The sequence below is a fragment of the Bos indicus genome, chromosome 5 (genome assembly GCF_029378745.1).
Source record: "Bos indicus isolate NIAB-ARS_2022 breed Sahiwal x Tharparkar chromosome 5, NIAB-ARS_B.indTharparkar_mat_pri_1.0, whole genome shotgun sequence".
Classification (NCBI taxonomy): Eukaryota; Metazoa; Chordata; class Mammalia; order Artiodactyla; family Bovidae; genus Bos; species Bos indicus.
The window spans coordinates 57,649,717-57,677,102 of record NC_091764.1 but is presented as its reverse complement, the minus strand read 5'-3'; the positions used below and the strand labels follow the sequence as shown (position 1 = coordinate 57,677,102).

General features: G+C 54.2%; 2 protein-coding genes across 7 annotated transcripts; one reads left to right on the top strand and one right to left on the bottom strand.

Moving 5' to 3' along the window:
* Positions 1-260: 260 nt before the first annotated feature.
* On the top strand, positions 261-3,180 carry TMT1B (thiol methyltransferase 1B). The gene is made up of 2 exons (XM_019961101.2): positions 261-1,094; positions 2,411-3,180. The coding sequence occupies exons 1-2, from the start codon at positions 597-599 to the stop codon at positions 2,645-2,647; spliced, it is 735 nt and encodes a 244-aa protein (XP_019816660.1). The 5' UTR covers positions 261-596; the 3' UTR covers positions 2,648-3,180.
* Positions 3,138-26,214, bottom strand: ITGA7 (integrin subunit alpha 7). 6 transcript variants are annotated; one of them, XM_070789538.1, is made up of 26 exons: positions 25,803-26,156; positions 21,177-21,304; positions 20,997-21,076; positions 19,680-19,935; positions 19,046-19,177; positions 18,702-18,821; positions 17,663-17,870; positions 17,369-17,562; positions 16,907-16,995; positions 16,658-16,785; positions 16,430-16,525; positions 16,228-16,289; positions 15,932-16,101; positions 15,376-15,525; positions 14,446-14,561; positions 13,170-13,362; positions 12,223-12,303; positions 12,037-12,116; positions 11,823-11,897; positions 11,561-11,663; positions 9,182-9,358; positions 8,860-8,991; positions 6,365-6,478; positions 6,063-6,161; positions 5,839-5,964; positions 3,138-3,851 (listed from the first exon to the last, which is right to left on the bottom strand). In XM_070789538.1, the coding sequence occupies exons 1-26, from the start codon at positions 26,006-26,008 to the stop codon at positions 3,621-3,623; spliced, it is 3,546 nt and encodes a 1,181-aa protein (XP_070645639.1). In that variant the 5' UTR covers positions 26,009-26,156; the 3' UTR covers positions 3,138-3,620. The 6 variants fall into 6 exon arrangements, with proteins under 6 accessions (XP_070645639.1, XP_070645635.1, XP_070645636.1 ...); XM_070789534.1 differs by lacking the exon at positions 18,702-18,821 and adding an exon at positions 4,747-4,859; XM_070789535.1 differs by lacking the exon at positions 19,046-19,177 and having other exon boundaries at positions 25,803-26,214.
* Positions 26,215-27,386: the final 1,172 nt, after the last annotated feature.

Sequence of the window (27,386 nt, the reverse complement as noted above, 5' to 3'; positions counted from 1 at the left end):
TGCCCAGCAGAGAAGTTTTGTGACCCCGACGCGCCCCCCTCCCAAAGTTAAGACACTTTCGTTTCTGTGCTTCTATCTGGGGCAGAGGCCTGTTACAGTTTACAAAGCCCTGGGGGTGTTCCAGGGGCACTCAACCAGAATCCCCAGCTTACATAAACTGAGCAGAACCTGAGGCCAGGACGTGCCTATGAGTCAGCTCTGCCTTGGCGTTTGGCCCCCCGAAGCTGTGATCTGAGATGGAACTCCCTTCCCCCTCCCTGCAGTCCTCTGAGATGACCACACACACCAACCTCTTCAACCCAGCAGAGCGTCCCAGAACTCAGGACACACCAGCACCACCTGTTTCTTCGCCCCCACTTCCCCCACTCTAATATGCCCCTATGTAATAAAATTTGTTAAAGAGCCTGTGGGACTTTGAGATTGCTGCTCTCTGGAGGAATTCAAACATCCACTCAACCCCAGCAGAGAGGAAACTGCCAATTAGGAAATGGAGCAAAGTCCTCTTGCAAGGTGAAAGGAGACACGCACAGGTCAGTGGCAGCTAAGCAGAGACCGGCCAGTCTCCCCAGGGAAGCTCCACTCGGGGCCAGGCTGCCATGGACGCCCTGGTCCGACTCCTGCAGCTGCTGGTGTTTCTCCTGACCCTCCCCCTGCACCTCATGGCTCTACTGGGTTTCTGGGAGCCCCTGTGCAAGACCTATTTCCCCTACCTAATGGCTGTGCTGACGGTCAAGAACAACCGAGTGATGGAGAGCAAGAAACGGGAACTCTTCAGCCAGATAAATGGGCTGGCAGGTACCTCAGGGAAGGTGGCCCTGCTGGAGCTGGGCTGCGGCACCGGTGCCAACTTCCGCTTCTACCCAGCTGGCTGTAAGATTACCTGCCTGGACCCCAATCCTCACTTCGAGAAGTTCCTGACAAAGAGCATGGCCGAGAACAGGCATCTCGAGTATGAACGGTTTGTGGTGGCTTTCGGAGAGGACATGAGACAGCTGGCCGATGGCTCCATGGACGCAGTGGTCAGCACCTTGGTACTGTGCTCAGTGGAGAGTCCAAAGAGAGTCCTGCAGGAAGTTCGGAGAGTTCTGAGGCCGGTGAGCAGAAAGGGAAGGATCTGGGCATGGAGCAGCAATATAGCATCAGCCACCCCAGTGTCCAGGGCACCCAGGATGGTGTATCTCATGTACTAGAGCATGAGTCACCCATCCCCAACTGCTTTTGATCAGGAGATATGATCAGGGCCTGGATGGAGCAGGATAGGAAGCACACAGCAGAGCCACCGAACAAAGTGGGGGAAGATCAGTGAAGGACATCTAGGGACATGGTGTTTAAATTGAGACCTGAGGGATTAAGCAGGGGGTGAAGAGAGTGTGGGGAACAAAAGCGTGTTCTAGGTAAAGATGTTAGGAGACATGGAATCCATAACAGGACTTCCATGGTGGCTCAGATGGTAAAGAATCTACCGGCCTACCAGAAGATCTGAGGTCGATCTCTGGGTCAGGAAGATCCCCTGGAGAAGGGAATGGCTACCCACCCAGGTATTCTTGCCTGGAGAATTCCATAGACAGAGGAGCCTAGCAGGCTTCAGTCCATGAGGCCACAAAAAGTCGGACACGACTGAGCAACTAACACACAGAATCCATAAGATTGGGAGCTGGACTTGGAGAGGAAGGAGTTTAGGATGGTTTCCAGGTTTCTGGCATAAACGACTAGTGGGGGTAGTGAAGGAGGGTAGAGGGAGGTGCCATCTGCAAGAAAGGAGAAACCTGTTCTGGACTTATGAGGTCTGAGGTGCTATGGAGACAGCCAGGCAAGAGACACAGAGGCAGCTGGATGTCTAGATCTATAGGTCAGCAAAAGATGTAGCCTGGAGATTTAGATTTGGAAGTCATCAGCTTGTAGCTGGTAAATTCCAAGCATAGGGGTGAGATCACCGAGGGAGGGTATAGTGAGAAGGAAAGAGCTGGAGGAGCTCTTGCTTAATAAGGAGCCCAAGTACAAGGTGTCCCTGGGATGCTGGCTGAGATGTCCGGAATGCAGGCATCTGGGTCTCTGGGAGGGCTCTGGGGGAGCATCTTTGTATCATCCAGTGAGGTCTGTGCCCCTGGTTCTCCACCTCCCCATCTGTCTGCCCACAGCTAAGCTGTCCTTCTGGTCATCATTTAAAGATCTCTCACCAGGCAACCCCCTGGGTCACCGGAGGCTTTTCACATTGGCTTTGAGTAGACTGGTAGGAGTCAGGGGATGCAGAGAAAGTAAAGAGCAGGATGCTCTCTGCTCCCTAAACTCGCAGACTGGCACCTCCCACTCCACCAGGAGGCTCTGATCGGGCTTGGTCAGCGGGATGGCATGAGGTCAGAGGAAGGTTGCAGAGTGGAGCAGGTAGGTGACGCGCTCTCTTCTCTCACAGGGAGGAGTGTTCTTTTTCTGGGAGCATATGGCGGAGCCGCGTGGAAGCTGGGCCTTCTTGTGGCAGCAAGTTTTAGAGCCCACCTGGAAGCACATTGGGGATGGCTGCCACCTCACCAGAGAGACCTGGAGAGATCTGGAGAATGCCCAGTTCTCTGAACTCCAAGTGGAACAACAGCCCCCTCCCATCAAGTGGTTACCTGTAGGGCCCCACATCATGGGAAAGGCGGTGAAATAAGCCTTCCCCAAATCCTGCCTCCAGTCGGTCAGTCAGACGATCCCACCTACCCAAGTCTCCCTTCTCCTAAGAGGGATCCAGGAAGACAGAAACCATCCCCCGCCACCCCCATCTCTCCTTTCCCCATGTCTGCTGGGGGGACATCTAACTTCAACCCTTCTTCAGTGAAAAAGCTCTATTCCCATCCTTACCACAGGGAGAAGAGAGTTATACTCTGTCATCTCCTCAACTGCAAAGTCATGCACTGGGTCTCCCAATTTTTTCCCACCCACCCCTAGGACACCTCCCCATCCCTTTCCCGTGTTCCCCCTCCCCTGCTTCTAAGACCACACCCAAGTGCCCCCTGGATGTGATCACAAAAGTCACCAAAGTCCCTGCCAGGCCCCTACGCCCCCTCCCACCACCACCTGAGCTGTGGGGATGCAGACAGAACAGGCCTCTCTGGAGACCCTGGGCATGAGGAAGCAAGACTCAGCATAAAAGACAGAGGTTTTGTCCTCAAATATTTTTTAATAAATAGACAAAATCCACTACATTGATGCAGCAAACTAAGGTCAGAGGAGAGGGGAAGCTAGGGAGGGAAGAGCCCCTGAGTCAGCAATGTAACCTCCTCCCCACCCTCTGGGCTTAAGGCACTTTCGGGAGACAGGTCCTTGGGGTCCCATTATACAGACTGAGTGGGAAAGGGAGGGGCTAGGGTCCCTTCTCCCCACTTTTGAATCAGGACACCGCTGCCCTTCTCACCCTCCCCCACGACCCATCCCTGATTTACCCCCTTTCATCTCACAGCATCATAAGGGGAAGTTTGGCAGGGGGGTGGTCCTCATGGGGGACAGAGATCTGTGCCCCAGAGGAAAGAGATCCTGCCAAATCTGGATGGGACACCAGTAACCCATTCTACCCTCGTCATCCCCAGGAGCCATATCTGGGGAAGGGGTGCAAGGGGCCTATGGGCCAGGCCAGGTGGAGAAGGCTAAGCTGTGCCTGGCACTGTGTGCCCATCAGAGCCCAGCTCTGGGTGCCCATCCCCAGCCAAGATAGGGTGGGCGTCTGGGCCCTCCCGCCGGGGGCTGCCCCAGTTGTTCCTCAGGATGGTACCCGTCTTCTCCTCCTTGAACTGCTGCCGGTCTTCCCGCGGGATCTTCACCGCATGGTACTGGGGTACGGTGGCTTCGGGGTACCGCGCTCGCTTGAAGAATCCCATCTGGAAGAACAGCAGGCCAGACATGAGGAGCCTGTGGGGCACAGCCCTGGAGCACAGGCCCGGCACAGCCCAGTTGCTGTCCCACCATCCCTGGGACAGAAAGAACCAACAGCAGCCTGTGCCAGAAGCAGCCCACACAGGTGCCAACCATCATGGCTGGGTTCCCCCGGTCCTCATGCACAGCAAGAGAAAGACCAGGAAGGGCCTGAGCTGCAGGACCGAGGACGTCTCCCTTGGCGCCTGAAAGAGGGGTTGAAGGTAGAACTTCAGGACCGCTGTCCCAAAGATTTCAACACCCCTAAGCTTTTTAAGAGATGCAACAGCATCCCTGAGAACACAAACAAGATCTAAGGGAAAATATGGCTTCCTAGACTCCTGCGAATTCCAGAATGATTCTTCTCAAGCCTCATACACACAATGCCTGCCTACTGGGCAGCATCTCCCTTAGGGTGGGCCCTCTCCTCTATGGCCCCTCCCTAAGTCATGAGCATGCTGGCCCTTACATACCAAGATGGAAGTGTGCCCCTTGCACACTCACACTCAAGACTTCCTAGGACTCCAACATGCTGGACTGCATGGCATCTCCTTGCACTTGTGTCTCTGCACTCTCATGCCCAAAAAAGGCATGCAGGGCACCTCCCAGCACTCCCCACATGCTCACACTCCAGGAGCCCACCCAACCCTTTCACATGCCTCAGGCTGGGTTATGCTCACCCTTATAACCTCACCCTAACAGTTACCTCCCACCCCAGTTCCTGGAACTCACACCACCCTCATGCAATCTCCTTTCTTTGCTTTGCATATTCCTGAATGCTGGGAACTCGACTTACACTCACATACGTACTCCCTGACACATACAAATCTGGACACACACATGCTCACACCCAACAATTACCCCACAGTCCCTGGACCCCCAGCTTCCACAGCTGAGGGCTGCACAGCCAGCCGGGCCCGGTGATAGTTGGTGGAAAAAGATGAGCTCTGGCTGCTCCGACGGAAGAAGCCACACTGGGATATAAGGGAGGAGGGGAGCAGAGGAGGTGGAGGATGGGAAGGCTAAGGAAGGATGGTGGCCCCTATCTCTGCTTTGTCCCCCTTCCATGGGAGTGAGAAGGAGAGATCTTGGATCCAGTTTCTCAAGGGCCTCAATCTCCCTGAAGAATGGCAAGGTTCCCAACAGTCTGGATACCCAGAGGCCTGATGATACACATTTGCCAGAGGCTGTGCCTGGTCTGTGACTGGTCCTGGGGAGGGAGGCAGCTCTCCGGAGGGCCCCCAGGGCATTTGTGGTTCCATATGGCTCAGATGTGGCATGTAGTTCGGGGGATGGCCGCTGATAATGGACGTGATTCTCAGTACTAACATATACATGTGTGTGCTCTTATGTGGAGCCCCGGATGCACACATGATTCTGGGTACACTCTGATCAAGAATGGTTCCATGTAAAGCCTGGTATGTGGCGGCTCAGAGTTCAGTCCTGGAGACAGTTCCCTGGAGGCAGTTCTCCACATTGGTTGGCTTTCTTGAGCCTGGCTTTCTTCCCAGCCTTAGCCACCATGCTCTAGTTAAATCAGACCACACTTCCCTGCCTTCATGACTTTCCCCTCCCATGGTCCTTTTGAAAGGCCCAGACCCACATTCCATTCCCCACATCCAGATCCTACTACCCCACCTTCTAAGGCCCTTCCAGGGCCACCTGCTCTCAAGCTTTCCCTCCCCTGAATTCCCACTGTGCTTTCTTGACTCAGTCCGCTACCTCGTCCTGGACAACAAGGCTCCCCTCCCTGGCTAGACTACAAAAGCCCTGAGAACAAGATCTACATCTGACTTATCCCCGAAACATCCAGGGCCTGATAGAGATGTTGGCACACGTGGGTAAGTGCTCAACACAGATTTGCTGAATAAATGGGACAGTGGGTACAAGAACCACACCACAGCCTGACAGGAGAGCCCCGCCACCAGTGGCACCACCCTCCCCAAGCCTCACCTTCCACATGAGCAGCACCAGCAGCGCCAATACCAGCAGCCCGGCTAGTACAGCCAACAGGATGACCCACCAGGGGACTCCTTCTGCTGCCACAGCCGCGGGGTCCAGGTACACCATCACCGGGATCTGGGGAGGGAGGGGCGAAGGGCGCAAGGGCTGGAGCAACTGGAGAGACAAGTTCCCCTGGCCGCACCGCCCCGTGAGCCTTGCGCCAGGCAGCTCACCACCGTGGAAGCATCTCTGAGCAGCAAGTTCTTGATGGAGGATTTCACAGTGATGTTGGCTCGAACAATCACTTCCAGAGACTTCACAGCTGAGTACTCCTAAGAGAGCAGGGAAGGAGAACCTCCTCCTAATGCCTCCACCTCCCCCCAGCTCCTGAAGCTGTAAATGGAATGGCGCCCAACACAGAGAGTGTTTCTGCCTGCCTTGGGTTGAGAGCATGCTGCCTTTGGACCAGAAGGAAGGAGAAGGAAAAGTGGGTCCCAGAGGGGCTATTGGGGAAGAGAAGCTCAGCTGTGCTCACCTCCAGGAAGGTGCTGTTCCAGAGGCGGCCCCAGACGTGCAGCACAGCTGCGCGGTCAAAGCTGTAGAGAGGGCAGCTGAACACCACACAGTTGGCCGTGCCCCGGGCGCAGTCCTGAGGACCAGAACAGGCAGGGCTCTGAGCTGCTTGGCCCCGCCCCACCAAGCTGCCCAGGGCCCAGCAACCCTCACAGATGTGGTCACCCAGACACAGTCTGCTCAGAGCCTCCCCTCCATCCCTCTAGGAGCCCCCCTTTACCCCAGCTCTTCAGCATCTCTCCTGTTTTCCTTTCCTGACTTTAAACTCTCCTCCTCCAAGAAGTCTTCCCAAACTAACCCTGTGGTCTAGAATAGCAGCCTACCCCAAATCTGGGCTATTTGGCTTTGAAAATGCATGGGGAGCAGGGAGGAGACCTCTTGACAGCAGCAGGCAGGCAGAGTAGCTTCCCCAGTAGATGCATATGTTACCTAATGATGATCTCATTTATTGAGCACCTACTATCTGCAAGGTACTTATCTCATTTAAATTCACAACTGTCCTGCAATGCACAGATTATTATCATCCCCATTTTTCAAACTAGGAAATTAAAGTTTAAAGAATCCAGTGACCAGTCTCAGGTCACACAGCTAGCAAAGCTGGTGGAGCAGATACTTGAACCCAGGTCCAGAGTGGGCAAAGTTGCACTCCTCCGCAAAGCCCAAACTCACTGAAGGAACATGTGGCTGCCCCAGGAGCTGCTAAGGGGACAGGGGACTGAGACACTGCTCCTTCCAGGTCTGACCTAAATCCATTTGGTCCAATCTCACCTAATGAACCATCTGCCTAAAAACTAATGTTCTATTCATCACACTTCCCGTACAGAAGAATGGCTCTGAGAGTGTTTGAATTCTCTGCATCATCCCTTATTTTGCCACTGTAGAATAATTCAAGAATCCTTTGTCAATTTGTCTAAAAGTCATTTTAAGTAAAAGAATCCATTTCAAAATGTTTTTAAGATTTTTTTTTTTTTTTTTGATGTGGACCACTTTTGAAGTCTTCGCTGAATTTGTTACAATATTGTTTCTGCTTTATATTTTGGTTTTTTGGCCAAGAGGCATGTGGGATCTTAGACCAGTGATTGAACCCGCACCTCCTTCATTGGAAGGCAAAGAACCCCTGGACTGCCAGGGAAGTCCCCCATTTCAAAGTATTTATCAAGAAGGGTGGCCTTGGGACTTCCCTGGTGGTCCAGTGGTTAAGACTCCATGCTTCCCATGCAGGGGACGTGAGTTCGATCCCTGGTTGGGAAACTAAGATCTCACATGCCACAGGGCACCAGAAAAAAGATAAAAGGTAGCCTTTCAGTAGAAATCAGGTACCTGGAGAAAGCAAGACTATCCATGTAACAAGGAAACAGCAATTACACGAGCTCATACTACCCCCTGGGGGCTTCTTTGGTGGCTCAGGAAATAAAGAATCCACTTGCAATGCAGGAGACTCGAGTTCGATCACTGGGTCTGGAAGATCCTTTGGAGAAGAGAATGGCAACCCACTCCAGTATTCTTGCCTAGAGAATCCCTTGGACAGAGGAGTCTGGCGGACTATCGTCCATGTGATCGCAAAGAATCGGACATGACTGAACGACTAAGCACAATCATACTATCCTTGTGAAGCTTCCTGCCATGCTTTCAAGGGGGCCAGGGAAGCTAAGGGCCCCCAGGAAGGATGGACTGTGGCAGGGGAACTTTCACCCAGACAGATACCACCAGAGTTGCCCAACTGCTGCCCTCCCCCTGCAAAGGTCTCTTTTGCCTGTTTTTGCCTCTATTGCCCATCCTTCCGTATGTAGGAGTCACCTTTTTGCCACCAAGCCAAGCACCGCCCTGATCTGTCCCCCGCCCCCACCCCCAACTCTCACTGCCAGCGCCATCCTAGAACGGACAGCACAGAGCCTGCGCTAACCTGCTCAGTGAGTCCATTCGGGAACATAACTACGTGAAACAAGTACAAAAAGGGGAGGCCAAACTGCTTGAAAAGAAAAAACTTAATGAATCACATAAATATACTATCAAGTTAATTATTAGAACTTTTAAAAACCTTTTTGACATGGTGTTTTTAACATGGTGAAAACCATGTCAAATTTCCTTATGCAAACTGACTTTTTGTCCTAAAAGAATTCAAAAGAACTACAAAGAGACCTTAGAGGTGGCTAAAACCATCCCACCCCCTCTAAAATGTGACCTTCCATTTAGGCAGGGAGAATCGTCTGCACAGGGAAACAGCTGTAGCTAAGTGCCCTGGTCTCTAGTGAACGGGTGTTGGGGAAGCTGGGGCGGCGGCGGCTGCCCCCTAGGTGAGACGTGTCCAATCAACTTGCCCCAGGTGCCTGACCATCACACCTCGCCACAGGCCACCTCCACCCTGAAGCTCCATGCCCTCCCCTTTGCCCCCACCCTCTGTCATACCACCTCCCCTCGCCCACCATCCTGGCTGTACTGCGTTTGCCCTGTCCTCACCAGGGTGATGTTTTTCTTCTTCTCAGCAGAGGACACTGGCCACCAGGACGTGCTGGGCTCCGGCTGCTCTCGAGGTTCCTGCGACTCCGGAGGCCCCAGTTCCCGCCTCCTCCTGTCCCTGCTGTCCACATCCTGAGGCAGGGGAGGGGGCCCAGTGAGGGTCCCTCCAAACGCAGCAAGGAGAGATGGCACCTCTTCCCCAGCAGCTTCCTCCACAGGCCCCCAGCCCCACGGCAGCCCTTGCAAAGTCTGAACCCCACGCCCCCCACCTCCACACCCCCACTCTGCTTCAGCGGCCCCACCCACCTCGCCTGAGCCTCACCAGCTGGAGGATGTTGGGCCTGGGGGAACAGAGCCCCCTCTGCCCAGGCCCCTGCCCGCCTTCCAGCTCCACCCTCATGGGGTACAGCAACCACTTCCCATTGGCAATCTCATGGGGCCACATGATGTTGAGGAAGGCTGAGCCCAGGGTGTTGAGCGACTGGCCTTGGTTGGAAACCTGTGGGCACAAGAGAGTGTGAAGTAGTAGTGTTAGTCGCTCAGTCATGTCAGACTCTTTGCGACCCCATGGACTGCAGCCTGCCAGGCTCCTCAGTCCAAGGGATTCTCCAGGCAAGAATACTGGAGTGGATTGCTATTTCCTTCTCCAGAGGATCTTCCTGACCCAGGGATCAAACTCAGGTCTCCTGCATTGCAGGCAGATTCTTTACCATCTGAGCTACAGGGAAGTCCCTTGATACTGTAGAAAATGAGATACATTTTATATCATTTTGTAATGACATAGCCTTACAATTTTCACACACCTCTAAGAATATCTAAGACTAAAATCCCACTATAAGCCAATTGGATTACCAAGTGAGGAAGAATATTCTTTGTTTACTGCTACATTGACTTCACTTCTTTGTGATTGTGAAGCCTGAAAGCGATACAGACGTGACTATTCAACCTTTCCCTGAAGGTTGGTAACCTGGGGGCAAGGGCATCCAGAGCATTGTGTAACTTTACTTGATCTCTGATTCCTACTGTGAACTGCAACCCACTGGCAGTTTACTATTTAGCTAGCGGAATCAATTTTACGGGTTGCAATCAGCATTTGAAAAAAAATTAATAGAATAAAATTTAAAAAACACCTGGTTATATCACCTGCAGTAAGGAAGGACTGTTCTATAAAACTTTTATTTATGTTAGATATATACATGTTTGGGCTTCCCTGGTGGCTCAGATGGTAAAGAATCCACCTGCAATGCAGGAGACCTGGGTTCAATCCCTGGGTTGGGAAGATCCCCTGGAGGAGGGCAAGGCAACCCACTCCTATATTCTTGCCTGGAGAATCCCCATGGACAGAGGAGCCTGGAGGGCTACAGTCCATGGGGTCACAAAGAGTCGGACGTAACTGAGCAACTGAACACATATACATGTTTACTAGAAAATGATATAAAATGTAGAATACTCTAAAGATGCTTGAAAATAGCTGCATTATAGAACGATATATAGAAAAAATCGTGAATAAATCAATAAGGACACTCTCATATAGTGTGATTCTTTAATAACATGAGTTCATAGATCAGTAGAGACTTGAAATGCTCTTGAAGCGCTTAAATGTGAAGTCTCTTAGAAAACCCTGGATCACAGTTTTTATGTGAAAGTGCAAGTTGCTCAGTCACGTCCGACTCTTTGTGACTCCATGGACTCTATAGTCCATGGAATACTCTAGGCCAGAATCCTGGAGTGGGTAGCCTTTCCCTTCTCCAGGGGATCTTCCCAACCCAGGGATTGAACCCAGGTCTCCCTCATTGCAGGAGGATTCTTTACCAGCTGAGCCACTAAGGAAACCCAGTTTTTATATACTTTCCCCCCAAAATTTCCATACCCACAAACCCAAAATGTTTTATACATGATTTAGTGGATTCATAGACATGGTAAATTCCATCTAGAATTGTTTAGAACTCCTGCTTTAAATATTTTAAGCTCCTAAAATTTCCTTAGAAAGTAGCAGAATCTCTTTGTCCTTACAAGGGAGCAAAACTCTAGATCTAAAGATTCTGAATGTACTTATGTAAGTAAATGCAAATTTTTATTCTAATCTAATATTTTGCAAAATTCAAGACAGGTAAACAGAACAGTTCGAAGGACAGAATGACATAATCCTAATACACAGAACTTTGAATTCTAATGGACAGGCAAGGAGAGAATCGTGGAGGATCCACTGGGAGCTGGTACTTTTTGACATCAACAGAATCAAAGGGTGCGTTCTAAATCCATGAGATGGAGGGGACAAGGCTGCATGGAAGGCTCAGGAAGCATAACTTCCACAAAGACTCAGGATCCTAGATCACGCACCATTCCCTGCCCACCCCAAATCTGGGAAAACCTGGAGATGTCCCTAGGAGGTGTGGGGAGGCCCCAGGCAAGCAGGGGAGGGTTCTGAGAAGAGGCACTAGCCCTCCCCCCACGTCTCCATCCTCCAGCAGATGGCCCTGTGCTCTCACAGTGAGATGAGACATTCAGTCAGGAACGAGCAGTAAATGGTCACCTGAGGCTGCAACACAAATACCTGCCCGCAGCCAAGGCCCAGGAGCTAGGGGAGGCCTCAGGCTCGCTGGACCACCAGGCACCAGACGGGAGAAGAGCCACAGCCCCTGGAACAAGTCTCAGCATCTTTTCTGTGCCAAGAAGGGAGAGACCTCACCGGGACACTCACCGTGACCTCGTACTTGACCTTGCTGCCCACATCCCGCTCAGACCGCATTGCGCTCTCGCCCCGTACCACACCGGAGAAGAAGAGCTGCTGGGGAATGGCCACCCTGGCGAGGAGGGGTCAAAACAGGGGCTGAGGAGGGGTCAAAACAGGGGCTGAGGAAGGCTGGGGTTTGATAGAGGGTCAGGAAGGTCAGGCCAGTGAGGCAGAGCCCAGGCCTGGGTCTGGAAGTGGCAGTGGAGGTGCCCACCCAGGCAGGGCTTACCCCGTGATGGACAGCGGCAGCTCAATGAAGACACGGGCACGGGCCAAGACTGGATGCAGCTCCTGCTCGCTGATGCTGGTGAGTGGTAGGGGCAGGTGTGGGCAGCGAGCCCAGGCACCACCCCAAGGGGTCACAAGCAGACAGCAGAGCCCCTACTAGCTGGACTTCTAGCCAACAGTCCCCGTCGTCACCCACCCTGGACCCCCAGCCTTACGTGGCCAACAGCAGCTCCACCTCCAGCTCTGTGGTTTCAATGGTGATCCCCGAGGTGCTAAGGATGAGGTAGAAGGTGACCTAGACCAAGAGTGGAGCAAGATGAGAGTCTGGAAGGGTGAGGGGCTTGAAGGGGGGCCACGGGTTAGAGAGCCACTTGGACAGGGATAAGGGCAGCTGTGGCAACCTGGGCGCCTCTCTTCATGGGGTTCCCCAGCTCACACTCGACATGGGAGGCATTCTCATCAGACAGGCACAGCGGCTTCTCCTGGAGTGGAGAGAAAAGGAGAAGTCAGCCTGGGTTACCGAAGCCCCCAAGACCGCAATTCTGAGAAAGTAAATCCTTAGGTAGGTTGATAAGGAGTTTGGGGCCCTGGAGGAGGAGAAAGGGATCCGGGCCCTCAAGGAGGAGAAAGAGACAAACTTTTTTTCTAAATTGCTTTGTCTTAGTCACATAAGACTTAAACTCTGAGTTGTTATGACAACAATCTTTAAGACTAACTTTCATGAAAGTGAAAGTGAAGTCGCTCAGTCGTGTCTGACTCTTTGCGACCCTAAGGACGGTAGCCTACCAGGCTTCTCCATCCATGGGATTTTCCAGGCAAGAGTACCAGAGTGGGTCACCTTTTCCTTCTCCAGGGGATCTTCCCGACCCAGGGATCGAACCAAGGTCTCCTGCATTACAGGCAGATGCTTTACCCTCTGAGCCACCAGGGAAGCCCAGAGCTAATGATTACACAACAAAACAATGCATCTTGCTCAAGGGTCTGTTTTTCCTTAAGCTCTGTACCAGTGATTATATAACAACAATATATGTTGTCCGAGGACATTTTTCTCCTTTTTAGCAAGAACCTTCTGACTAATCTTATTAATTTAAGATGTATGTTGTGGGAATGGGTCTGGTAAAAGCCTTGATTAGACTAGGGAGGGGGCCAATCTATCCCATGCCCCTTCTGATGTCTATGTCAGAAGCTTTCTCTGTCCTTTCTCACTGTAATAAAACTTTTGCCACACAAAAGCTCTGAGTGATCAAGCCTGATCCCTGGTCCCGAAGCTAAATCTTCTTCAGAAATCACGAATCCGACACAATCGTTCACTGTAAGCTATCACTGCCACCCTGCCCCAGGTCCTCACCACAGGGTCCAGGCCCCGGACTCCGGAGTAGTGCAGAGCAGCAGGGAGGGTGACCAGGAGCTGGGCTTCATGAGCATCATCCCCATCAGCCTGGGGCTGGGCTGGATCCGAGGGTAGATTGGTGACCTTCAGCTCCAGGCCGATGACTGGCTGCCCACTCAGAGCAAACAAGGCTGTCGTCCCATCTGCATCCCTGCAGGATCAGATCCCAGTTGCTCTAAGACCTGAACACCTGCCCAGCCTCTCCCTCCTGCCCCCTCCCCCAATGCATGGGATTCGCCTCCACCCTCTGAACCTCTCCCTCCACCTGGGCCTCCCTAATCTCCACACACTCAAGAAAGAGTCAAGACTGGAGTCAGGGACTTCCCTCGTGGTCCAGTGGCTAAGACTCCAAGCTCCTAATGCAGGGGGCCTGAGTTTAATCCCTGGTCAGAGAACTAGATCCCACTTGCTGCAACTGAGATCCAGCAGAGCCAAATAAATAAAAATTTAGGGGGCTTCCCTGGTGGCTCAGTGGTAAGGAATCCACCCACCAATGCAGGAGACATGGGTTCAATCCCTGATCTGGGAAGATCCCACATGCTGCAAAGCACCTAAGCCAGTGGGCCACAACTATTGAGCCTGTGCTCTAGAGCCCGGAAGCCTCAACTACTGAAGCCTGCATGCCCTTGAGCCCATGATCTGCAACAAGAGAAGCCACCGTGATGAGAAACCTGCACACCACAACTAGAGAGCAGCCCCGGGCTCACCCCAACTAGAAACAGTCTGTGTGCAGCAATGACAACCCAGCACAGCCAAAAATAAATAGTAAAATTTAAAGAAAAAAAGCACTGAGTGGTTAGCACTTCAGTATATAAAATAAAAATAAAAATTTAAAAATACATTAAAAAAAAAGAAAGACTGGGAATCAGGGAACCACCCTTCTGGTCCCTGGTCTACCGCTTGCTGACCTTGGGCAGGTAACTAAACCTCTCTAGGCTTCCAAGTGGAACTGATAGTAATTCCTACCTCATGGGTTGTGAAGACTGAACAGTGAAGTGTATGTGAACTATATAATTTCAAAAATATGATGAAGGATTATTCTTCCCTGCCAGGTGAGCTGCTATGGGCCCATCACCCTCCTCATCCTGCAAACTTCCGAGCTGTCTGCAGGCCCTCCCCACCTTCCACCCTCCCCTCTGCAGGTTCAGGCCCCTCCAAGCCCTCCCCAGGGGACTTCCTCTCATACTTTGAACTTTTGCCTTCCCACCCCACCTGCTCCCTCACTCCCCCTCACATGGGCAGAGGCTGAAACTCCGTGTCACTGACGCGGGCGCAGAACCGGGCTTGGACCAGCTGCAGATTGCTCTGGCAGATCTTGTCTTCACCACAGCCTTGCTTCAGGAAGTGGATCTGAGCGGAGATTTGAAGAGGGGGTCCTTCTCAGGGAATGAATGTGTCGCCAAGGCATGTGGCGGGGTAGGGGACCAGAGGAGTAAACAACCTGGACTCAACTTGCAGATCTGCTGCTTGCTAGAAACAGTCTGTGTGCAGCAATGACAACCCAGCACAGCCAAAAATAAATAGTAAAATTTAAAGAAAAAAAGCACCGAGTGGTTAGCACTTCAGTATATAAAATAAAAATAAAAATTTAAAAATACATTTAAAAAAAGGAAGACTGGGAGTCAGTCAGTGTGATATTGAGCTGGTCTCTTAACCACTCTGAGCTGTGTCCTCATCAGTAAAATGATGTGAATCACAGTAAAGTGACTACCAGGCCGTGGCAGAGGCCAGAAGGCTAGTCCACAGCAAGGACACATTTCCTCAGCCTTTCTTATGTGTAACCAAGTCCCAGACTTAGAACATAAAGAGAAGGGAAGAGCATCACTTTTGGACTGGCCATAAGAACCATGCACGGAGCTCCCCTGTCCTCCTCCAGCAGACCAGGTTAGAGATGACCTAAGGACCTTAGAGGCCACATTTGAACATGGCAGACCCCCAGCTCCATGGACATCTGAAAGACTGCCTAACCCCCCTGACTAGGAACACATGATCATCTAGGCCATTTTACATCTGGGGTCCACCTGTCACAGCATCTTGAGATATGAGGAACAACTAGGGTAACAAGGGAAAGAATTCTGCAGGCTATGAATGAGTGTCACTGGCAAGGGGCCATGATGTCTATTACTCCCATCTTTTCCTGGGCTCAATCAGAGCACATGCTCACCTCTGTCCGCTGGGTGCTGGGCTGGTGGGCATTGAGGATGGGGGCCACTGGGGGCAGCCCCTGACCAGGAGCCTGTCGTCGGAGCCGAGGGGTCTGGAGACCATAGGACAGGGTCACGACGATGGCCCGAAGCTTGTCTTTGACATTCTCCTGGGGAGGGAAAAGACAGAAGTGGATGCAAGAACCATCCCCCAGGCCCCAGCCCCACCCAAAGCCCCAGCCAGACCTAGGACAGATCCTGAAGCCTGGAAAGAGGCTCTGGGAGATGAAGGAGAGAGGTGGAGAACTAAGCTAGAGAAGGGAGAAGAGCCAGGACTCAGGGCTTTGAGGATCACACAAAAAGATGGACTTGCCATCACCACCTCCAGGGAGAAGAGAACTTGACAGGAGACGCAAGAAGGCAGCAGGTAAGGGAGAGGTCAGCCCACAAGGGAACCCTCCCAAAAGTTGAGATTTTACACTGAGGTGTGAGTGAGTTAGGGAAGAAGCTGAGAGGAATCCAGAAAAAGATGATGTGATGACAATGACCCTCAGAGGCCAAGGGGTCAGCATCCACCTGAAGCTGGAGCATGGTGTCTCCGCAGACTCGGTCATGCTGGTGTTTCAGCCACACGGTGCCTGAGGACTGGTGCTTGGGGTCATCGGGGCCACGGCTCAGGAAGGTCACACGGGGCACCTGGCCCCGGAGCCTCCGGTCTGTGTCCCCATCTAACATGTAATCCAGGGCTGTGGCAGGTGGGAGAGGAGGAGCCAGTGAGCTGGGGTGGGGGCGGCTCCAATGGGCCCTTCTCTGCACCCTGGAGTGACCCACCCTGAAACCCAATGCGGTGGGCGTGGAGGAGCCTTACTCACCCACAGTAGGGCTATAGCTGCTGGGCGATGCAATATAGCTGAAACAGACCCTTAGGTCCATGCTGTGGGAGCAAATGTAAGGTTGATAGGCCAAGGCCTCTCCCCTACCCTGCCCACTCCTGCCCCAGCCCCAAACTGGGCAGACAGGGGAGAACTAGACCCTGGAGGCTCCCCTCCGCCCTCCCATTGGATCCCGTCTCACCAGACCAAGTGGCCATTGGCACAGTTGGGCTGTTCTAGGTCGATGGCTCGTGGAAGAATAGAGACCTCGTGGGAGACATGGAGGACGGGCCTGGCCCTGGAGAACAGGGAGTCCAGAGCACAGGAGACATGAGAACGTCAGGCTGGGAAAGGAGGAAGGCCAAAGATCTCGCTCTGCAGAGGGGCTCTGGCCTCGGGAGGGTGAGGGCAATGGGGATGGAGGACTCACCTGAAGAGCACAGCAGTGTCGTCCAGGGAACCCACCAGCAGGTCCGGGTAGTGGTTCCCATCCACGTCCAGGCCGCCCGACAGGGAGTAGCCAAAGCTCTTTATGCCCACGGCCTCACCTTCCAGCACCTGTGGGACCATTACGTCAGCCCCCGACCCATCATCCCCAGCCTCTGCCTCCTCCACCCTCTGCTGCCAGGCCCCCTGGATCCACCCACACCCATTCCCTCACCCCAACCCCTCCCCTCACCTGAGAAGGCTTGGTGACAACCCCCAGACTGCTCCCATGGTAGATAAAGACCTTCCCGTCCCCATCGAAGGGAGCCCCCACAGCAAGGTCTGCAGGCATGGGAGAAAAGCAATCAGACCTGAGGGTGGGGGTGAGGAGGCGCGAGGTCCAGGCCCCAGCTGTCCTTCAGTCACTCAGCTCCAAACCCTGTTTTCTATTTTATTGAGAGGCTACTAAGTCCTGGACACCTTGCATGTGTCATCGTTAATCTCTCAACTACTCTCGACAGGTATCACTAGCTCAGAAAGGGTGTACTTGCCCAGGGCCACAAAGCTGGTAAATAGTAAAGCTCACACAGGAGCCCAGGTTGCTCCTCTCCCTGAGCCCTCAGGGAACCTTGCCCTTGACCTTAGAGGCCTTTCCCCACCTACCTCCCCACCCCCTCTCTCCTCGTCCCCCAGCCTTTCCCATTCCCAGTCACACCTGGGAAGCCATCTTGATTGAGATCCCCCAGGACTGCCAGGCTGATCCCAAACATGGAGTCAAGGGAGCCGCAGAGCCGGAGAGGGGCGACCCCGGCCCAGTGACCCCCCTCGTTCATGTACACATACACGGCACCCCCCAGTTCTTCTTGACGCTCGAAGAAGTAGGGGGCACCCACTACCAGGTCTGTCCAGCTATGGAGACAGGGAGGCAGGAGAAGGAGTCAAGAGGAGAGGCCAGAGGCCCCTCCCAGCCCCAGCCTCCCCCAGCTGCCCTCGCCTCCCTCACTCTCACCCATCATTGTTGAGATCAGCCACGGCCAGCGAGTAGCCAAAGCCGGAGGTCAGGCGCTCCCCGGACAGCGTCACTTCAGGCACCAGGCGACTGGCACTGTCTTTGCGTAGAATGACCACGGCACCCTTGTGGTTGGCACGGGGGGCCCCTGCCACAAAGCTCAGCTCCTCAGCTCGCACCAGTCCCTTCCCCGAGTCGATGGAGAAACCTGGATAGGGGAGACTCACCGGTGAGTTCTTCCCACCAGACTCCCAGCCAGAGTGGGTCTAAGTTCCCCCACCCCGCCCCACCACACAGGTGAGAGCCTAAAGGTGGAGGTGCCCCCCGGGGTATCTCTGTCACAGCTGGACCACTCCTCTGCCCCTCCAGACACCCGGTGGTCCTCCCCATCCAGAGACTGGAGCTGGGCACGAGCCGTGGATGGGGTAGCCTTGGGGACTGGGGAGGAAGGAGGAAGGCAATGGCTGGGAGGCCCAGGCGGCTGGGCAGCAGCAGGAGCTGGGCCAGGGCACCCCCCATATGATTCCCTGAAACTGCTCTCCCCTCGGCATGCCCAGGAGCCCCCCATCCCTCCAATGCACGCCACTCCTGGCAGGGAGAGGAAGTCTCCACATGGACAGGAGGGGAGGAAACAAGGGGGAAATGGGGAAGAGCTGGAGTCAGCAAACATCCCCCAGGCCTGGTTTCCTCCCCTTCGGCAGAACAATGCAGATGAGACAAGAAGAGGAACTTACCAATACAGCTCGACCTTTCTCCGCACATGCCCGCCATCCACCCCTCAGAGCTCCAGCCTCCTTCCTTCCCACTACAGCCTCAGCCCACCTGGATCTTCCTCCATGGAGACCCCTGTTTACAGCCCTCTAGGCTATCACCCCCGGGGCCTCTTCACCTTGGGCCTGGCCACCGGGCTCAGCTCTTCTCTGCAATTTGGTCCCAATGGGTGTTTCTCTGGGTAGGTGCTGGGGGGCAGGGCAGGAGAGGCAGGGAGGCCAGGCCAAGCCCCCAGGGCCCAGGGGTACATGGAGGGGAGCTTACAAACCTAAGTAGCTATTCAGGGCCAAGTCGCCGGCCAGTCCTGGGAGCCGGTCAGCAGGGTCCAAAGTTTTATACACCAGCTGGTCAGGGTCTGAGCTATCAATGTTGGTCACAAAGAGCAACCCTGCGGGGGCGGGGCGGGGAGACACCAGGGCAGGGACATCCAGAGGACGGGCCACAGAGTGCGGAGACAGAGGCAGACAGAACAGCAAGAAGGCAGAAGAGGGAGAGGGAGAAAGAGGACAAGAGAGACAGAGAGACAGAGACAGAAGGATGGGAGTGTGGAGGGGGGGACAAGAGAGAGGAGCAGAGGGTTAGAGTGGCTCCGGGCCAGGGAGGGGTCCCTACCAAAGTAGCTGTTGGCAGGGACCGGGATGAGGCGGGGGTCCTGCTCCTTCTCACCCCCCGCCTCGTAGGGCCCGTCGTCCAGGTGTGCCAGGTCCGCTGAGCCCTGCACACAGAGCTCCACCCTGGCCGTGCCTGCAAGGACAGACCCATTAGTGCCCAGGATGGGGAGTGAAGACCACCCACAGGCCTAGGTGCTCATTAGGCACCCAGGGAAGCCCCTCCTCTCCTCTCCAGCCCCATCTCCACCCTCTTCCCAGTCCAAGCTGCCTGGGGTCTCTCTCTACCCCTGGGCGTGGCATCACACTCACCACGTGTCAGCCCGGCCAGCGGCAGCGTGCGGAGATGGGAATGGGAGTGATGAGGTGTGGGCTGGTGTGTTGGAGCATGCAGGCCCCGGTTGGGCATGTGGGGGCTCATGCCAGCATGTTGCAGAACTCTCGGCCATGCGGAGGACAGGAGATGGATGGCCCCAGTCGTGTGCGTGCCGGCGAGACGCGGTGGGAGGCGTGGCGGGGCCCCGGGGCTCCGTGGCGGTGAACACGCAGGCATGCTTGGCCACATGCTGCCCCCAACCCCCTCTCTGAGGTACTGGGACATTTTGGTTCCCTTCTCCCCTCTGCGGGGAGTGACTCACCCTTCCAGTTATAGGTTCCTGGGGCCCCAAAGAGGAGATAGTGGCTGTCAGGGGAGAAGGCAGCCGCCGTGCCCTGCTGGCAGAAGCCGAACTGTTCGTGGCCCTGGGGGCGTCCCTCACAGAACTTCCACTCCCCACCATCCAGCTCATCTCGGATGGCCAGGTCCTGGCTGAGAACAAAGCAGCGGCCGATCACATCCCTCGTCTCCAGGATCTGGTCTACACGCTGCCGCGCCTCGTATCGGTGTGCACAGGTCTGTGGGAGGAAAGCAGATTTGGTCACTCCACCGTGAGGGCCAGGACCCTGCTTGAGCCACGCTGCCCATGTGCAGGAATTTGGCAGATGCTGCTTCGAGTGCATATACACATGCATGCATGCACGTGCACACACACACACACACCTCTGCCAGCATCACTTGGGCGCCACCTCCCAGCCTAGCATTAGGCAGGTATATAGAATACATTACCCCCATCCCTGTCTTCTCTGCACCCACTTCTCTGCCCTGGCAGCAAGAAGTCCTTGCTCCACATTCTCCCCTGGCGCCCACAGCATGACTCGGTCACAGAACTCATGCCTCCTTGATCCCGCCAGATGGGACTGTCCACAGCATGCCCAGCTTGGTCCTGTTCCTGAACCTGAGAGCCACCGCCTCGTCTGAAAACAATTCCCTCCCTCTCCACTCTCCAAAGTATTGCTTATTCTGGAAATCCAGACTCAAATCACCCCCACCTGCAGTAGTCTTCACTCTCCGCCCCTCCCTTGAAATGGTATAGACTGGGGACCATGTCACTCACCTAGCCTTAACCATATTCTGCCCCAAAGGGACCTGTATTATCGTGTTTGTGCATGTCAGTGATGAGAATCTCTGTAACTATGCAGGAGGCTCTCTGAGGCATGGACCAGGCTTTTCCCTGTGTTTACATGTCTTCTCTCAGTTTAATGCCCGATACTTAAAAGGTTCTCAGTAAGTTTAACACATGGATGGGTGGATGAACTGTTAGATATTTTTAAATTTATAAGGACGGAACCATGCCTCACACCTGTTTACATCTCTCAGAAGTTCTTGGAAGCAGACAATCATATCATACTGCCAACCTGAGTTCTGTAAGCACATCTGTATGTATGCACACACCATACATACACACAAATACACCCTCAACACTCTTGCAAAGCATCACAAGAAGTGGTACCCATCACCATGATATTACTGTTACAGAGTCAAACTGTTTTTCCCTCTTTTTAAAAACAAAATTTCATGTCTTTTTCTATAAAAATGGTAAATATCAAAAGTCAAAAAAAAAAGATATGGTACTCACAACAATCTTGCCCCCAGGCCCCTGGCTCCGAACACTGACTCCCAACCACTGGTTCTCCTTACTCTCCTTCTGCACATCAGCTGGTGGCAGGACACTGGGAATTAGGGGAGGAAAGAGGACGCCAAGTCCTCCCCTCCCCTCCTCACATGTCCCCCTATCCCAGCCCCACAGAGCCCTCACCTCCCTGGTCGATGTCCACTCTGTAGCAGTCAGTCTCTTCCAGGCTCAGGGGGCAAGCGAAGAGACCTCCAGTGCGATTTGCCTGCTGCCCTGGCAGGGCCAGAGCCTGAGGAGCGCCCACCAGCAGCCTGCATGATGGAGGAGGGGCAGGAACTAGTGGCCAGCGCCCTCCACCTCCCAGAGCCACCCAGGCCCAGCCCCGCGGTACCAGGCAAAGTGTTGAAGGACCAAGGCAAAGGGCCAAAAGTCAGCTTTCCCACGTCCGGTTATGGGCAAATTCATACACTTGGCCACGCAATCATCACATTACGTATGCGCATACTATCTGGGTGAGGGACCGCATAATAGTAGATACACACACACACATTGGCAACCCGAGCAGCCTGGCCCATGCTGCGGATTTGAAAGAACCGCCTGTTCCCAGCACCTGTTCCTGACCAAGCCTTCCTACCCCCCCACCCCCACTCCCTGGCCCCATCTCCGAGCTCCGCCCTCCTCCCCAACCCCAGTTCAGTTGAAACCTTCCCAGAAATGCCAAGAATGCTGGGAGCAAAAGTAACAGCACCATGAGGTGGCCCGGAGATCAGCTTCCGGGGCCAAGAGAGAGACTAGATGTGGGTCCCACTCCCTCACTCCCTATAGGGGATCCATCAAAACCCACCACTCAGCAACCCTGCCAGCCCAAGATTCTGTCAGTCACTTGAACTGGCATAGAGGTGGAGGCCAGTTTCTCATTCTGTCTCCAGTCCCAGCCCCGTTCGCCCCCTACATCCTGAATCCCCTTTCATCCTTCCTGCGGCTCCCCATGTCCACGATTTTCCCCATTCCTCCCCACCCTGCCCCTGCCCAGCCTTCTCTCCTACCTCCCCCTCAGACTCTTTCCCAGCTACAACGTTCTTGGCAGGACAATTTTCCATGATCACAGCCAAGGCTTCTTCCCCAGGGAGGACTGTGCTGGGAATGGAGGCTGCCTGGGTCCCCTGGGGGGCAGACCCTCAGGCCAGGAGTGAAGGAGAGGACGAGGCAAGGTGATGGGCACCCGGCTGGCTACAAGGATCCTCTCTTCACAGAAGGAGACTCAAAAGTGTCAGCAAGACGAACCTTGAGGCCTCTCTCCCCAACTTATTTTCTCCATTTCCCCGACTGGGGCATGGGGCGATATGGCAGACAGGCATCTGTGGGGCGCTGTGCCAGTTCTGATGGGCACAGAGCCACTCTCCCTTCCCACAACTCCTCCTCGTCTCCAAGCAGCTGTCATCCTGCGTCAGAGCCAATGTCACGAGAGGAGGATGGGGAGTAGAAGGGGAGACGGCATACACCGGGCGTATGTTAACAACTATTTATTGAGACTCTATCATCTGAAAGAGGAGGGCATGGCAACCCACTCCAGTATTCTTGCCTGGAGAATCCCATGTACAGAGGAGCCTAATGGGCTACAGTCCATGGGGTCGCAAGAGTCAGACACGAACAAAGTGACTTAGCACAGCACACACATTATCTGCCAAGCCCTGTGTCAGGCACTGGTGAGACAAGGAAGTAATATTTATTCATCACCTACTATGACTCAGGTCCTAGGCTAGATGCCAGGGATGTGAGGAACTAAGATTTATGACTCTACTAGGTGCCAGGTACCAGGCTAGGCATGTTACCTGCATTATCTCATTTAATCTTCATGACAGTCCTATGTAAGGGTTCTTTGCTGTCTTTCAGATGAGGAAACTCACTCAGAGACATTGGTAGCACAAAGGAATTCAAACCCACATCTGCTTAATTCCAATATCCCTACCTTTTCCACCTGATGACTATGACTGACCACCTTCAGAAAAGGAAGAGGGAGATGGGGAGAGGAAGATACTCCGAGCAGAAAAAGAAACTAGGTGGCCTGGCTAACCTCCAGACAAGTCCGTGGTGCCCCCACCTGTAAACACAGAGATGGTGAGCCTTTGGAGGACCCAGGCGGCTTCATTCATCTGCATTTGCCCCATAGGAGGCGTCAAGATGTGTTTGCTGGACCCACATGTCATGCAGATGCACAGAGACACACAGTGTCTCAGTTGGTCAGCGCAGAACTAAGTACCAAGAGAGGCTAACAGTCCATGTTCAATGCTCACATCTCGCCTGGAGGTCACAAGTAGGGAGTTGAAAGAGGGGGAGGGGTCCATACGGAGGAAAGAAGCTGAGTGCATAGCTATGCCCAGCCCCTCTCTTGATGGAGAACAGACCAGACCATCCTGCCTGGAACAAAATTTCCCACACACAGCCTCTACATTCCCTCCACCTCTGTCCCAGCCACACACTCTTTCTTGGCTTCATCCCACGATCCCCAGCCACCCCAGACCTCTGAACAAACAGTAGCCACAGTTGCAGCCACTGTAGAGAGAAAGGCAGCTAGGAGCAAGGGACTATCTGGGAGGCTGGCTAAGTGGAAGTGAAGGAGTAGCCCACTACCTCTGCACCTCTTAATTTCCCACTCACTCCAGGCTCTGACCCAAGTCCAGCCCTCTCTGACTCTCTCAATCTGGGTGGCCCTCTGGGGAGGGTGCTTGGCCTGGAAGGTTGGCTCAGCCCTGGGGGTGCTCCGGCCAAGCCTTTGGATCCAGGCTCACTGTAAGGCACTAAAGCTATGCTCCAGCTCTGTGGATCACCATATAAGAAAAAAGGTACCAACACTTTCATACCACCCACACTGGGCCTTGTGCTATGCTCAGAATTTTACATATGTTAACAAACCTCTCAATATCCACAATTACTCTATCTGGTGGCTTCCCAGATGGCATTGGTGATAAAGAATCCGTCTGCCAACGCAGGAGGTGCAAGAGACATGGGTTCGATGCCTGAGTCGGGAAGATCCCCTGGAGGAGGAAACGGCAACCCACTCCAGTATCCTTGCTTGGGAAATCTCATGGACAGAGAAGCTGGTGAGCTACAGTCCATGGGGCCGCAAAGAGTCGGACATAACTGAGCGACTGAGCAGACACACACACAGTCTGTTTGGTAGTACCGTTGATGGTATTACAGTTGATGGAAACAGATGAGGCTGAAACCTCAGAAGGTTGAACTTCAAAGTCTCATCCCTGGGCCACACGGAAAGACATCCAAACTGGTGAGGTTTTTTTGATCAGAGAGTGGTGGGGATAACAACCTGCAACCCCAAAGCCAGGGACTTAGCCAGGGTATCCCACCCTTCACGTGCCACCAGACAGCAAAGCACCCCCTGCTGGAGCAAGAGCAGGGTGAGGGGGTGAGCAGGCCCTTCTGGGAATGCCCCCAGCTTGGCTCTGGGAGACAGAATCAGGGGCCACCTTCAGAGACAAGGGGGAAATGACAAGAGACCAAGCCATTAAAAATAACCTAGAATTTGTCTGGAAATAGCTCAGAGACTTCAGCATGTCCTAAAAAGGCCTCCAGTCCTGGAACTCTGGCAGATGGGGAGAGGGGGGGAGGAAGAGAGACAGAAATGAGGGAGGAAGAGGATAGTAGACTGAAGAAGAGATGAAGTCAACAGCTTTCCATTGCTCCCAAAGTGTAGGGGATCTCTGACCCTGCTCCCTGATGACAGAGATAATGGAAAAAGAAGATCAGAGCTAGCCTCTAGTCCCCGAGCCAGGGAAGAGAAATGAGCTCTTGTCCCTTCCCTCTGCCCCTAGGCCAATAGCAGAGGGGAGGAGATGGTCCCAGTGGACAGCACTGATCCCAGTAATGGACACTGACTGTGGTTTAGGCACTAGCCAAGGAGAGAAAAGTCCCCTGGCAGGAAGGGGTGGGACGCTTTCTCTTTCCTGCCTGTCTTTTTAAAATCGCACACAGAGATGGGGCCAATAGTACAGGAATCGTGACAGTCACAGTCCCCACACACGAGTCTGTCTTTCTCCCACGGGTCCTGAACTGATTAGAAAATAACCAGAATTGTCCTCTGCCCCTCACCCCTCCCTGTCTCCCCCTACTGATGAGATTCTTGGAGCTGGAAATTTCCTGAGAAGGAGGAAGGGGAACAGCCTGGCCAGCATCCCCTCTAGATCTCTCACTGCTGCTGCTGCTACAATTCTGGGGGGCTCTGATTTCTGCCACCCTCTATCTCCAAACTCCCTAGTGCAGAGTGCCAAACCCTCCCAGGTTCCCTCCCAGCCTCCCTGTAGTCTTGAGCCACAGAAGCTCAGGTCTCTCCTGGCCTCCCAGAGCCCTGCTGTTCTCATAACCCCCCATGGCAATGCCCTCGCAGGAAGTTATTTCTGGAATCTATCCTCTATCCCTCCCATGGTACCCTCAGTCTCTCTGTCCTCTCCTTCTTCACCTGTCCTAAGCAGAGGCAAATTGCTCCCTCTCTGAGGGAGTTCAGCCTCCTAAAGAAGGAGGGGAGCCACAGGCCCTGGGACTGGAACAATGAGCAAGTTGGGGTGAAAAGCGAAAGGGATAGCTCCCAGCCAAGACAAGACTCTTGCTCTCCAACTCATCCCCAAAGCGAGATCGCCTGGGTCTCAGATTCAAGGCAGACAAGGCTTCAGGCTGGGGCGTGGGATATCTGGGGGCAGCCTGAGTCTTGATAAGGTTGGAAGATTGAGAGATGGGGCGGAACAGCGGGATGGGCATCTGTGGCTCGGGCGCTGGGATTCTGGGCGGGTGACTCACCAGCTCTGGGGTCGGGGCTGCAACTGCCGGTGCAGAGCCACCGAAAAGCCAAAGAGGCTCCCCGGCTCGCCCTCCTTGCGGAGGGCGCCCATCACGTCCAGATTGAAGGCGGCAGCCCCTGGGAAGAGCAGTCCGGCGAGCAGGGAGCCAAAAAGGTAACAAATCCCAGGGGTCCCCCAAGGATCGCGGCCCGGAGTTCCCGCCATGGGGCAACCCCCTGCTCGCGCTCCCGGCGAAGGCAAGGAAATACGCTGGCGCCCCGAATCTCAGATCTCCCGAGGAGGATCTCTGGTCTCCGAGTCTCGCTGGTCCTTCAGGGGGTCCTCCCAGTCTTCCACCTCGCTGCCCCTTTACCTCTCTCCCGCCGCCCCAGCACCGGCCAGGACGACTGCAGCGGCCGCAGCCCCTAGTCCCCCAGCGGCTCCCGCCTCCGCTCCCACGGGCGCCGCCCCGGCCCCGCCCTCGCCCCGCCCCCCGGCCCGCGGCAGGTGGAGGCCGCCGGGAGTCGCGGAGGGATGCCCAGGAGGGCGGCTCCGGGTAGGAGCAGGCCTTGCTCCCCACGTACCCCCAGCCCCACCCCAGCGCCGGCGCCGCCCCCGCCAGTGCTCTCCCCTTTCCCCCTAACTCCTGCCCTAACCAGCGAGTGATGGAGGCGGCGCCTGGTAATGGGGTAGGAGAATTACAGATAGAAAGGGGTCGAAAAGAGAAGGGGCGAGGTGGGTGAGCCAGGAATGAGAAGTGGATGAGGCTAAAAGACAGTCTGGAAAGAGAGAGACAGAGAAAGAGATGCAGATGAGTCCGGTGTGGTGCCTTAATGCTCCCTTCTTTACCCAAGGACACAGAACACCTCTCCTGCTCTCTGAATCAAACCAATTCCCACCACATCCCATCCCATCCCATCCCATCCCATCCCTCCGAGCCCAGCAGTTGCAAAGGCTCTGCTAGACACATACACCGTCAGCGTTCGGGGAAATAAGGGAAAGACAGGCAAGAAGAAAGAAAAACTCAGCAGGCCTGGGGGAGGGGAGCAAAGGAGGCGGGTAGAAAGAAAATAGAGCTGGAGAAAGAAGGGTAAGAGTTTGATCAACAAGGAAAGAATGGAAAAAACAGAGGGGAAATAGGGTGGCAGCAGAAGAGGAAAGTGAGCTGGGGAAGGATCGACTGTCAGAGAAGGCCAAGGTGAGAGAGATTGCACCCAAGAGGCAAAGGGATGGGAACGATGTCTCCACCTTCCAGATCCTTCCCAGAACCGTAGATTTCCTACCCTCCACAGAGGAAGGGACTGGAGGGAGCAGCGTCCTGGACTGGTCCTCACAGGATAGAGGTGGGGCTTCCCAGGGATGTCCACAGGGACTCACAAGCGGTGTCTCTACCTCTCCCTTCCCCCCAGGCTGAGACAAAGGCAAAGGGGGAGGACATTTTCCAGCTCTGCTATTTATAACTCCAACCCAGAAATGGGGCCAAGAAGAGAGATAGGAAATAATTTGGCACAACTGGAACGTCACTTGCTCCCACCTCCCCTTCCTAGGTCTCTCTTACTGGGTGTTGGTCTTGGGTATATCCATGTGTCCATCTTTCCCTTCT

Coding starts and splice junctions, on each gene's coding strand:
- ITGA7 (XM_070789538.1), bottom strand. CDS start 26,008: ATGGCGGGAACTCCGGGCCGCGATCCTTGGGGGACCCCTGGGATTTGT. Junction 16,996..17,368: donor CAATCAAGATGGCTTCCCAG/GTGTGACTGGGA, acceptor CCATGCCTGCAG/ACCTTGCTGTGGGGGCTCCC. Junction 11,898..12,036: donor GTGGAGCTGCTGTTGGCCAC/GTAAGGCTGGGG, acceptor ACCACTCACCAG/CATCAGCGAGCAGGAGCTGC.
- TMT1B (XM_019961101.2), top strand. CDS start 597: ATGGACGCCCTGGTCCGACTCCTGCAGCTGCTGGTGTTTCTCCTGACC. Junction 1,095..2,410: donor TTCGGAGAGTTCTGAGGCCG/GTGAGCAGAAAG, acceptor CTTCTCTCACAG/GGAGGAGTGTTCTTTTTCTG.